General features: G+C 44.4%; 1 protein-coding gene across 3 annotated transcripts in view; it reads right to left on the bottom strand.

Annotated features, from left to right (window-relative positions):
• Window positions 1-201: 201 nt before the first annotated feature.
• The window catches only part of PALM2AKAP2 (PALM2 and AKAP2 fusion), a 356,481-nt gene continuing 343,326 nt past the window's right edge, over window positions 202-13,356 (bottom strand). Inside the window, exons 11-12 of one of the 3 annotated variants that reach the window (XM_056848165.1) lie at window positions 9,170-9,208; window positions 202-466 (exon numbers count right to left, since the gene is read on the bottom strand). In XM_056848165.1, the coding sequence (XP_056704143.1) occupies window positions 374-466; window positions 9,170-9,208 (132 nt within the window). In that variant the 3' untranslated portion in view covers window positions 202-373. The remainder of the gene's footprint in view (window positions 467-9,169; window positions 9,209-13,356) is intronic. The other 2 variants (XM_056848164.1, XM_056848160.1) reach the window with 2 other exon arrangements.

The raw sequence follows: 13,356 nt of genomic DNA, 5'->3' as shown, positions 1-13,356 counted from the left end.
GCAATAATGGGCTCATTCTGCCCGCTCTGAAATGTGCTGTAGGTTGGAGCTGCTAAAGTCGGCCTCAGGGTGTTTTTTTTGGGGGGTGAGGGGGGCAGGGATAGAGGATGCTTTTCTTTTTAAACTGTCCCGTGTGTTTGTGCGTATATATGTACGCACACGCTCGCGCACACACACGTATATAAAATGGATTGTTCCAGTTTGAACATGGATTGCAGAGACTGGTGCGTTTGCAGTAAATATCAGATTAAAATGATGTAGCTTTTTTTTAAAAAAAAATTAAAACTTTGTTCTTCTATTTGGTTTCTTGGTCTCTGCAATAATAATAAGGATAGTGATAAAAAAAGCGCTTGCATTATATTTGCCAAGAAAACTACTCGTTTTCTTCCCGGTTAGCATAAATGCCAGCCTCCCAGCGCAGGGCTAGGGCACTCTTCCTGCGGTTGACCCTGGTAGCTTCAAGAACCTGGAGGAAATAAAAAGAGAGAGAAATTAATTTGGTAGCCCGTTCCCCACTATAGGCAGATGGACGACATAGCTGATGAAGAGTACTGTGTAGCTTGAAAGCCTGATCTGCCTTGCCTCATTCTGCATTTCTTACTCACTGGGGGGGACATAGCACACCTCTAGTAAAAAATTAATTTCAATATGTCAGCGAAGCAGTAATTGTTTGTAAGCTTCCAAGCTGTGACTTTAAGCATGTCCATGAAAAAGCCAACACTGAAAAACACAGCAGGATCTGGATGAAAATGCAATCTCGGTGCAAAAAACAGAAACAAAAAAGCACAAGCAGTGTAAGCCAGATGGACCCAGCCAACTGCTACGGCTTTCTGATACAAGGACGTGTTTCATCTGAGGAGAACAAAAAGTCCCATCCTGAGAATCACAGAAGGCTTTTCTTGTCTTCTGCAGAGGGTTCATTCTAAGCCTTTTCTGCCTGACCCTTTGGAAATGCTTGACCAGACCATAATGGTTTTTTAGTATATATTTTTTTGGCCACGCTTTTGCTTTAAAACTATAAAATCAAAAAGTTTTGGAAACTCCCCCCCCCCAAATCAAGCAAATAATCCACCAAATTTACACATGAGACCTGGTATCATATGGCATTAGAAGTATGAGTTGGAAAGTTTCTAGTTCAAACCTTCACTCAGCTACAAATTTGCAAGGTGTCATTAGGCAGGCTGCGCTCTCTCTCTAACAACAAAGATGGTGAGGGGTCTGGAGACCAAATCAGATGAGGACAGGTTGAAGGAGCTGGGTATGTTTAGCCTGAAGAGGAGAAGACTGAGAGGGGATATGATAACCATCTTCAAGTACTTGAAGGGCTGTCACATAGAGGAGGGTGCCGAGTTGTTTTCTGTTGCCCCAGAAGGTCGGACCAGAACCAACGGGTTGAAATTAAATCAAGAGAGTTTCCATTTAGACATTAGGAAGAATTTTCTAACAGTTAGAGCGGTTCCTCAGTGGAACAGGCTTCCTTGGGAGGTGGTAATCTCTCCTTCCCTGGAGGTTTTTAAGAAGAGGTTAGATGGCCATCTGTCAGCAATGCTGATTCTATAACCTTAAGCAGATGATGAGAGGGAACACATCTTGGTCATCTTCTGGGCATGTAGAGGGGGTCACTGGGGCTGGAGGTAGTTGTGAATTTCCTGCATTGTGCAGGGGGTTAGACTAGATGACCCTGGTGGTCCCTTCCAACTCTATGATTCTATGAACTCCCATCTATGATATAGGAGAGTACAACATGGAGCTCCTTTACAGAGACATTGAAAGGATTCCCGAGGAACTGCTTTGAGTACTTCAAGGCACTATATGAATTACTGTCCTGATGTTAACACATAGTGGGCTGGATAGAGATAAAAAGTTTCTTTGGTCACAAGGACTACTGCACATGGAGTCGACTTTCCTGCCTCCTCCCTCCCACACTAGCCTGAAATCCCCCTCTCTCCCAGGAACACAAATTCAGGAGGCTTCTGTGGGAGGCAAAAATCATACTTAGCAGGCGGAAGTCCTTGCGTCCACGGAAACGTTAGTCTGAATCCAAGCCAGCTAGGCTGAGGCAACCATCCTCTGTCAATTTTATCTTAAATTCGCCAAGTAGTCTCCTTTCCCTATATTGTGGGCTGTTGCCGGAAACAGGTCCAGCTGAGGGGGACTGGGGCTACAGAGGTGAAATAATAATACATTTGTCAGGAGATATAAAGATACACAAATGTAATGTGCAGCTTACGGTATACAGAATGTCACTCAGAGAAAGTGGCTTAGTCTTTTCTTGGTAACCTCCAGTGATGGAAATTCCACCCCGCCCCCCACCCAATTGCTTAATTAGTGGCTACAGTGGTTTTTTAAGAGAGTTGAAGTGGCAAGGTAAAACCATCCTTGGTATGTGCAATCATTTCTTCCCTCCTTTTATTGTCTCTGGTCAAAGAGGTTTTGAAGCATGACAGCAAGCGGCAAAATCTGCGCACAGAGATGACAGTGGGATGAATGACAGACAATGCCGCTTTCATTCCTAGCACCTTTTTTGCTGGTGGACAGAGATCCTAATCCCCTTTTTGCTGGTGGACAGAGATCCAAGTATAACAGGCAGTGGCCAAGTACCTCTCCACCATATTTTCCTTAAAGAAATAGAAAAAAACCCTCCCCATTAATTGCTCAAGACCAGTGGGTCATGGGAGCTAGGAAGGAAAGGACGGAATCCTCCCCGCAGTCTGACACCCCTCTCTCCCAACAGCTGAGCTGTAGCCCAGTTGTTAAAGAAAAAGTTTTGTTAAAGAGCTGGGTTGGATGGTGGAATGTCAGCGCTGAACATCACTGTTCTAAAGGTGGCATTAAGCTCTGCCTGCCCACCCACCCACCCCCAATGGCTGCAGGAGGAGCTTCCACACGGAGGCTCTGCCTGAAGCCAGTGTGCTGTTTCCCCTTTATGCTGGACCAAAGGAGGTTTATCTTTGCTCCAGCTTAAAAAAAGGAAGCCCCAGGGAGCCCTATGAGTTCTGCTCAGGATGAGCATGGCATCGTGTGGAAGCTCCCAAATAAAGTAAGGGTATGATGTGTGCCACTTGGAAAAATCCCCATGTGGAAACAACCTTGACATAAATTGTATTCTGGGTGCATTTTATATATAAGCTGCTTTATGTCCCAGCAAGGCAGAAAAGCAGGGTACAAATATTTAAATAAATAAAGTTAAAAATTCTGTCCTAGCCTGTCAGGATTTGCTGGAAGGCCTTTGCCATACATTTGTGGTTTGGTTGCTTCCTACCTCAATCCATCCATCCCTCTTCAAGTAGGAGTAGGCACTGGAGAGCCGAATGCCAAACAAACTCTCAGATCCTCCTGCCCTCTCTCCCCCAGAAGTCATCCACTCCATATTTTGAAAATCACTGAATACAATATCAACATTTGCAGTTTCCTATCTGCCACCACAGGGCAATATCTGGCATAAAACAACAGCATAACAAATTCATCCTAGTCCCCCACCCCCAACTTATTTATTTATTTTTGAAAAATGGCTGGAAAGGTATTAAGCGAAATAAGGCATGATCCAGCACTGTTGCCAAACTTTCACCTCAATCAAAATTCAATGCAAATTTAGATATTCTGCCTCAGATGAGACACCTCAGAAATTTCAAGGGACGCCACCAACAGAATGCTGAGAAAACGAGTAATACTTCCTGAAGGTCCTTTGACTCCCCAAGGACAAGATTTCAGGGGTCTTATTTGGACTGCAGTGGGAAGGAGGAATCAGCAAAATGAGCCACTGCCACCCCTGAAGAAATCTTTAGGGAAAGAAATTCCTCAGGCTCCTGTGCATGAGAGGACTCGATCTTCCGCCCCACAATTTAGGAAGAGGCGTGTTCTCGTAATTGGGGATTCCCTCCTGAGAGGGGTAGAGTCTAAAGTATGCCGACCTGACTTGTTGTCCCGAGAGGTGTGCTATTTACCGGGTGAACGCATCCAGTATGTGATGGAAAGGGTAGGAAGACTCATCAAGCCCACAGATTATTACCCTTTCTTACTTGTTCATGTGGGAACAAATGATATTGCCCAGCACAGCCCAGAACGTATTAAAAGAGACTTCATGGCTCTGGGTGAGAAGGTGAAGGACTTGGGGGCGCAGGTTGTGTTTTCGTCAGTTCTGCCTGTTGAAGGTCATGGCTTAGGAAGGGAAAGACGAATACTCCAAATTAATGACTGGCTGCGTAGGTGGTGTCGTCAAGAAAGGTTTGGATTTCTGGACCATGGCTTACGCTTTTGAGAAGAAGCTCTTCTGTCGGGGGATGGTTTACACCTCAAGAGGGTAGGAAAAAATATGTTTGGTGAGAGCCTTGCAAACCTATTCAGGAGGGCTTTAAACTAAATCCTATGGGGGAGCGAGACAACAATTTAAAGCCTTTTATGCTGATAATACCTGGAGACGAGAACAATAAAGATATGCAGGGAGTGGCATGTATGCAAGGAAACATAAACTCACAGGTTAAGTACAGAAACGAAAACCACGGGGCACATAAACCATGGATTCTGATGTCTGTACACTAATGCGCAAAGTATGGGAAACAAGCAGGAAGAACTCGAAGCCCTAATACAGGACGGGAATTTTGACCTAATAGGCATTTCTGAAACTTGGTGGGATGTCACTCATGATTGGAATATTAAGATTGAGGGGTACAGATTGTTTAAAAGGGATAGACAGATAAGGAAGGGGAAGGAGTAGCACTGTATGTCAAAGATGTGTACACTTGTGAGGAAGTACATGAATCTGAGCATGGTAGTGCAGTCGAGACTCTATGGGTAAACATAAAAGGAATAAGAAATAATTGTGATATTCTCGTGGGGGTCTGCTATCGACCGCCAAACCAGGCAGAGGACTTGGATGGGACGCTCCTAGACCAGATCACAAAGTTCTCAAAGAGACGGGACATGGTGGTCATGGGAGATTTTAATTACCCGGATATCTGTTGGAAGTCCAACGCTGCTAAAAATGTAAGATCCAATAAATTCTTGACTTGTCTTGCTGACAACGTCCTACTCCAGAAGGAGGACAGGGAAACAAGGGGGTCTGCTATCTTAGAATTGATTCTCACCAACAGGGAAGAACTGGTTGATGAGGTTAAAGTAGTAGGACCCTGGGTAGTAGTGACCACATACTCTTGGGATTTACAATCTTGGGGAGAGGAAAACCTGTACGTAGTCAGACATGTAGGTTGGACTTCAAAAGAGCAAATTTTAACAAACTTAAACTTATGCAAGGTAGAATCCCATGGTCAGAAATACTTAAGGAGAAGGCAGTTCAAGAAGGGTGGGCGTTTCTTAAAAATAAAATACTGAAGGCGCAATCCCAAACCATTCCTATAAGAAGGAAAAATGGGAGGAGCCTAAAGAGGCCAGGGTGCCTCCATAAACAGCTTTTTAAAGAGTTGAGCAATAAAAAGACTCATTTAGGAAGTGGAAGGAGGGCCTTATAACCAAAGAGGAATATAAGCAAATAACTAGTGCTTGTAGGGAGAGTGTTAGGAAAGCTAAAGCTCAGTATGAACTTAGGCTAGTGAGAGATGCTAAACGCAACAAAAAAGGGTTCTTTTCCTATGTACAGAGTAAGAACAAGGACAAGATAAGCCCATTGTGTGGACCAAAAAGTGAAATTGTAACAGGAGATGAAGAAAGGGCAGAGCTCCTCAATTCCTACTTTTCCTCAGTTTTTTCTTGTGAGGGAAGTGGTGCTCAACATGGCATAAACAGAACATGTGATGAGGGAAGGGATTTGCAGCCTAGAATTGGCATTGGGGTCGTGCACAAACACCTGGTTTCTTTAAATGAAACAAAATCCTCTGGGCCAGACAAATTGCACCCAAGGGTACTCAAAGAACTTGCAGATGTAATTTCGGAACCTCTGTCCATTATTTTTGAAAAGTCTTAGCAAACAGGTGAGGTGCCAGACGATTGGAGGCGGGCAAATGTTGTCCCCATCTTCAAGAAGGGGAAAAAGGAGGATCCGGGTAACTACCGACCTATCAGCTTGACTTCTATACCAGGAAAAGTGTTCGAACAAATCATCAAACAGCCCGTCCTTGAGCATTTAGAAAGGATGGATCTGATCACTAAGAGCCAGCATGGGTTTCTCAAGAATAAGTCATGTCAGACTAATCTTATCTCCTTTTTTGAGAAAGTTACTACCTTGCTGGATCAGGGGAATGCTGTAGACATAGTTTATCTAGATTTCAGTAAGGCTTTTGATAAGGTTCCACATAGTAGTCTAGTTGACAAATTGGGAAAATGTGGGTTAGATCCTATTATAGTTAGATGGATCTGCAACTGGTTGACAGATCGTACCCAAAGAGTGCTAGTTAATGGTTCCTGGTCCACTTGGAGAGAAGTGACTAGTGGAGTTCCTCAGGGATCTGTGCTGGGCCCTGGGTTGTTCAACATCTTTATAAATGATTTGGATGAAGGAATAGAGGGGATGCTTATTAAATTTGCAGATGATACTAAATTGGGAGGGGTAGCAAATACGGTAAAAGACAGAGCCAAGATGCAGGATGCTCTTGACAGGCTGGAGAAATGGGCTAGAACTAATAAAATGCACTTCAACAAAGACAAATGTAAAGTTCTGCATTTAGGTAGGAAAAATCAAATGCATAATTATAGGATGGGGGAGACTTGTTTGAGCAGTAGTGTGTGTGAAAAGGATCTTGGGGTCTTAGTAGGCCAAACACTGAATATGACTCAGCAGTGTGATTCTGTGACTAAAAAGGCAAATGCAGTCTTGGGCTGCATCAACAGAAGTATAGTGTCCAGATCACACGAAGTGATGGTATCGCATTATTCTGCTCTGGTTAGACCTCAACTAGAGTACTGTGTTCAGTTTTGGGCACCACAATTTCAGAAAGATGTAGACAAGCTGGAATGTGTCCAGAGAAGGGCAACAAAGACGGTGAGGGGTCTGGAGACCAAGTCCTATGAGGAAAGGCTGAAGGAGCTGGGTATGTTTAGCCTGAAGAGGAGAAGACTGAGAGGGGATATGATAACCATGTTCAAGTACTTGAAGGGCTGTGATATAGAAGAGGGTGCTGAGTTGTTTTCTGTTGCTCAAGAAGGTCGGACCAGAACCAACGAGTTGAAATTAAATCAAAAGAGTTTCCGTCTAGACATTAGGAAGAATTTTCTAACAGAGCGGTTCCTCAGTGGAACAGGCTTCCTTGAGAGGTGGTAAGCTCTCCTTCCCTGGAGGTTTTTAAGAAGAGGTTAGATGGCCATCTGTCAGCAATGCTGATTCTGTGACCTTAGGCAGATGATGAGAGGGAGGGGATCTTGGCCATCCTCTGGTCACTAGGGGTGTTGAGGGGGGAGGTCGTTGTGAATTTCCTGCATTGTGAAGGATGGACTTGATGGCCCTGGTGGTCTCTTCCAACTCTATGATTCTATATGTTTTATAGCTGCAAAATTGGATCCACACTGTTGGAAAGAAGTACTGAATATAAATTAAGAACACAACAGTTTATGAACCACCAGAAGATCCTGAAACAATTCCCTGTGCCTAAAGGGGGAATTTGAGGAGTGCTGTAGACTTCATTGAAAATCTACTGTGTGCATGATCAGAGATTTATTCAGTTACTCCATTTATACCCCACCTTTCTCTCCAATGGGGATCCAAAGCAGCTGATGCTGTTCTGCTCGCTTTATCTTTGCAACAACCCTATGAGGTAGGTTAGGATAAAAGCATGTGACCGGCCCAAGGTGACTATAGCAGCTAACTGGAAGAGCAGACTAACTGCACCTGTGTGAATTTATTCCTAACATTTGGAAATGGCTGAAATAGTGACGCTAACTGACTTCAGAGAGGACAGTCAATTTTCTGATAACTGGGCATGATTATTAGAATGTTATCACAGTGTTCCCTTAGTCAGGGGTTTTCCTTTGTTATGAAACAAGTTTGATTTGTATATTCATCTCTGTAATTAATTTTAAAAGTTAATTGTAAAAAGTTCTTTAGATGTTAATGTAAACAGGTAGCATCGCAGGAGAGGGAGGAAATAAAAATAAAATCTAGAAAACACACATCTCAGCAATGTGACATTTCAGTTCCAGAACTGAAAAGTTATTCCTGCTGATAGTTTTGAAAATCTTATTTACACTGTAGCTGCAGGCCAGAATCAAGTGTGCGGTTCACTCATGCTTCATGTTAGATTGCCATCAATGGTCATAAATTCAAATATGTTGACTTAAGCTGTACAAATAGTCTTTGGGACAAATTAAAATTGACGGTGGCCAAAGGTCCATCAGACACCATTTTAGATGCATTAGTAGCTCTTGTTTTCACACACCCGTCTTTTCAAGTGTAGAAACAGCCGGTTTCTGCCCCTGAAAAGACAAGGGGGAGGTGGGAAATAAGAGCTCCTGGGGCTGATGCGCTGTGTGTCCTATCAGGATCAGGACCAAATGGCAATTTTTTAAGAACTACAAATGCTTCAAAAATGCCATTGGTGGCCGCGGCATGGACCAATAGTTGGCATTTTTTGTAGTTTAGCTCTTATATGGAATGTTCTTTTTGCTGTATCAAAACAGAATCCAATTCCCAGCTCAGAAATGCAATTGGATTAGTTAGGGCATGAGAAGACGGGCCATGGCTCAGTGGCAGAGCATCAGTTTTGCTTGTGGAAGGTTCCAGATTCAGTCCTCAGCAGTTGCAGTTAAAAGGATCAGGAAGTATCAGACCTCTACCAGAAGTCCTAGAGAGCCATTACCGCAAAGAAGAGACTGGGGGCTGTGGCTTAGCAAAAGTGATTTGTACGCAGTAGATCCCAGGTTTGATCCTTGGCATCTTCAGTTAAAAGGATCAGGTAGTAGGTGTAATGTGAAACACCTCTGCCTGAGCCCCTGGAGAGCCACTTCCAATTACAGGAGCCAATCCTGATATTAATTTAGTGTAAGATAGCTGTACACGTTTCCAGAGGCATGCTTAGGAACCTTTTTCAGATGCACTGCTTAGTTAGAATATTCCAGGCCTAGTTGGGTGGGGGATGCTGAGGATTAACACTGAATCTCTTTGTCTTTCAGACCATCACTCTAATGGTTACACAAAACAGCAATGAAAAGCAAACTGCAGCAGCATGCATTTGAAATCCCCATGCAAAATAAATAAACTAAGCAAAGAGAAATGTGTGAAAAGTACCTCAGAAGTAACCTTGTTAGACAGTAATTTACAGGTATACTGGCAGAAAGGGAAAAGACTGTCATTAGTACACACAGAATAATGAAAGAGAGAGAGAGAGAAAGAGAGACTGACTTCAGACTGGAAAACAAATTAAGTGGAGGACAACTATTTGTTTTACAGCTAAAGCAGCTTGGAATTGTTACAAAAATTGCCTAGGAAAGCAAAGTAGCCAATTAAAAACAAAAACAAAACCAAGGTTTTTGTCAGCTGCGATTCCTTTTCCTGTTTTTAACTGCCCTGGTGATGAACTTTGTTACAAATAAATTAACCTCTTTCCTAAGCAATATGACCAGAATCCTCAATCTGGTTCCTTTAAAAAGAACAGATAGCAACTAGAAGGGATCTTTCAATTGAAAGTACTGAAGTATTGACAATGTTTGGTCATGCCTAGCCCTCCACTGGGTGCTAATGTGACCACTGCTTGCGCAGTGACTGTTTTTATAGGAAAGAAGGCCCAAAGGAAAATTGCTTGAATGACAACTTAAGCTCTCAATTCTCAGGTGCTTTTGAAAAAAAATCTAGATTTCCCATTAAGCATTCATAGCCACAGATCCCACAAGGGTCCGTGGGGAGCGCATTTGTGCAGACTTGATAGGGAGCCCAGGGTATTATTGACTGAACACTCAGCCCAAGCTCAAGATATCATTCTTCTGGTGCTGTTGTGTAAAAAAACACATCATTCTTCTGGTGCTGTTGTGTAAAAAAAAACAATCTGCCCTTCTGCAATTATTATAGTTCAAGACAATAAATACATTCTGGACAAGAAAGAAACGAACTTAAAAGCAAAACCCTTTCCCGTCTTTCCATCTGTGCTTGAAAACTAAGGGCAAAAATATGGTGTGCGTGTGATAAATGATAAAAGACCAGGGGTAGTCCTGCTGCAGTTTCTATTCATGATGTCAGTGGAATTGTTTCTTGATACTACACTGAATGTAATACACCAGGAGAATTTAAATGTTAGGGCTGTCTGGGGGGAGGGAAGCAGCCAGTAGTAAGGCTGCAGTTCTGCAGCTTGTTGCAGGGTCTCCTTGCTTGGTGTCTTGGTTTCCAACATACATTTACATAGAACGAGTAACAGTGACTACAGAGGAATTCACTGCTGAATAAGGTCACGTGTGAACCCCAGATTCTTCTGCTCTGTCACTTATTAGGAAAAAAGCAGGTTCAACACACTGTGGGAAAAGCTCTGAACCAGCACCCCATGTTTCATCATGAGGGCCATGCGTTGTCGTTAGGGTTCCATTTCTGTCCTATGGAAGAGTATTCACAATTTGTGGGAATCAGATATGCTGAAATGTGCAAATCTCAACCCTGAGGAAAGCTCCCATATAGACATGCTGTAGATCAACGGTCCCCAAACTTTTTGAGTCACGGAGCACTTTTCAGGAGAGAGAAATTCATCACGGAGCACTAATTTTCACCTAGCACCTATATACTAAACCAAATGACCAGACGTATTTTTCTTTCCAACCTCTTCACGGAGCACTAGGAGATGTTTCACAGAGTTTGGGAACAGCTGCTGTTGATCATAGTTTTGGGAAGTGAAGAAAGTAAAATAAATGACCTCAAATAGAAAATAACCTACAAGAGAACAGTAAATGAAATAAATGGATTCACATATGATCCTGTAGCTGTGACAGTTGGCTTTGCATCAGCCAAAAAACACTGGATGGGTGCCCATAATGTTTCCATCTTTTTTGTATCAGTGGGCTTTTCTGTTTTCACAAGGCTCCTTAAAAAAAAAAAGGTTATCTACCAAGATTCCCATTTCAGAACAGGACACAGGATTTTGCATGACCCATAGTAATTACTGGTTTTTGTTCGATACTTCTATGCACCGAACAGTGGAAAGGTGACCTACAAAAGCTGTAGAAACGAACAGGCTTCCTTCCTATGTGTGCAAATGTAAGCTCTAGCCCTGCGGCAAACCCATAAACAGATTCCAGCAGACGGCAAGTCCACAAAAGCAGTTTTATTGGTTATAATCGACAGGTTTCAGAAGCCATATTTCAGAAGGACACTAGTAAGGGGCAAAGGTAAGGCACAGGAATATATGGAAGAGCAAAAGGAGATAACTGGTAACCCAGGCAACCCCCCTCCCAGAGGCAGGAAGGAGTACTTGGCATTTCCCACAGTATGGGAATCTATGAAGACTAAACACGGGGCACAGGCTGGTCTTGGACAGAATAGCACAACAGCACCTGGAGGCAGCTCAATCACACTACCGCATACCATCCTCATAGTGCAGTGGAAGCAACCCCGATTGCGTGTGACATTTGATGGGTCCGCGGATGCATTGCCCTGTTGTCTTCACCAAGTGGACAGTTACATGAGAGAACAAGGGCATACCTTTCCCACGGAAGACAGTCGAGTAAGGTTCGTTTCCTCACTTCTAGTTGGAAAGGCTGCAGAATGGATGGTCCTCCAGTTTGACACTAGGGCCCACTCCATCCGGTCGCTTAATGAATTCATGCGAGCATTGAGAAGGCATTTTGAGGACCCGTTTCAAGGGGAGAAGGCCAAAGCGGCCCTCCTACAACTCCGTCAAGGATCCTCCTCAGTCCGAGAGTTTGCGGATGAGTTCCAAAGATTCGCTAATAAAATAGTGGACTGGACTGAAGCCACCTGGGTGCACTACTTCAGAGCAGCATTGCATCCTGAGATTCTAAACTGGGCATACATGCAGCGAGACCCGGCCACCTTGGAAGAGTGGATTTTACTGGCGGAAGAAGTGGAAAGCCGCCGCCAGTTTATTTCTCTTGCCCGATGGCAAGCCAGGGAAAGGGGAAGCCCGAAAAACCCTCCCAAACCTGCCGCTCCTCAGACCCCGCGGAGGCCGGCTTTACCTCCACCAGACCGAGCATTGCAGTTTCAAAGGGGAGCCTGCCTCGTTTGCGGTGCCATGGGTCACTTCACTGCCACTTGTCCGTCACGCCCGGGGCTGCCGAGTCCCACTCCCCAGCCAGGTGGGACTCCCCACGGGAGAGCACGCGCCCGGGATAGAGGCACCGCAGCCGAGCGGAGCATCCCTCCAAGACGAAAAGCGCCCCCAGCTCTACACGCTGGAGAAATGACGACGGACCTTTCGCCAGTGCACCCATCGGGTCCAGGATTACAATTACTACTCCTGGAGAGAGTAGCCCTGCATCTGCAGAGGAAAGCGACCACTGGGACTCGCCAGCCCTTAACTTAGAGTCTCCCCTCGACCAGCCAAAAAACGGACTGGGTCTGCGGTAGAGGGAGCGATACCGCAGACCTCCGCAGGTGCTCCTGCGAAACCCAAGGCTCCTCTCATGGTGAGTGAAGTAGAAGAGACTGTGTATGTAGATGTGATATTATAGAAACATTATAGAAAAGGTCCTCAACTACAAGTTAAAGCCTTAATAGACTCAGGGTGTGCCCGCTCGTTAATTAACGAAACCATCTTTAAGGTGTTCCAAGTGAAGTCAGTTCCTTTACCGGCACCTGTTCACTTTGCTCAAATGGATGGCAGTGATTTCGGGGGGGGGGGGCAGTCGACCTTCACACTCACGGAGTGGCAATGGGAATTGGCCACCATTGGGAACAAAACAACTTCACTATTGTGCCCAATGTTCAATATGCTGTGGTGTTAGGAGCAAATTGGCTCAAAGGGCACAGTCCCACCATAGACTGGGAAGCCGAGACCTTAACGTTCAATAGCCTGCTATGTGAATTGCACCGACACGAAGTGGCCGTTAAAACCGTAGTCAAACCAACTCCTGCCCTGATCTCAGACACCTCTAGTCCGACCCAATTGCCACTCGACTATCAGGACTTTGCAGATTTATTTAATGTGCAGGAGTGTGATGTATTACCCCCCCACCGCCGGATGGACTGTGCTATTGAAGTAGTGGGGGATGGAAAACTACCAAAGAGTAAAATCTACCCGATGAGTCCTACAGAACAGGCGGTGCTCCGTGAATTCTTAGACAAGAACTTGGCTCGCAGTTTCATCCGACCCTCCACCGTGCCCTATTCGGCACCGACTTTCTTCGTACGTAAGAAAAAAGGAGATTTACATTTGTGTATTGACTTTTGAAAACTCAATGCTGTTACAAAAATGAATGCTTATCCCATCCCCCTCATTTCTGATCTCTTGGGACAGTTAAAGGACGGACACATTT

The sequence above is a fragment of the Euleptes europaea genome, chromosome 4 (genome assembly GCF_029931775.1).
Source record: "Euleptes europaea isolate rEulEur1 chromosome 4, rEulEur1.hap1, whole genome shotgun sequence".
Lineage (NCBI taxonomy): Eukaryota > Metazoa > Chordata > Lepidosauria > Squamata > Sphaerodactylidae > Euleptes > Euleptes europaea.
Note: the sequence above shows the minus strand (reverse complement) of the source record. Positions and strands in the feature narration are given on the sequence as shown.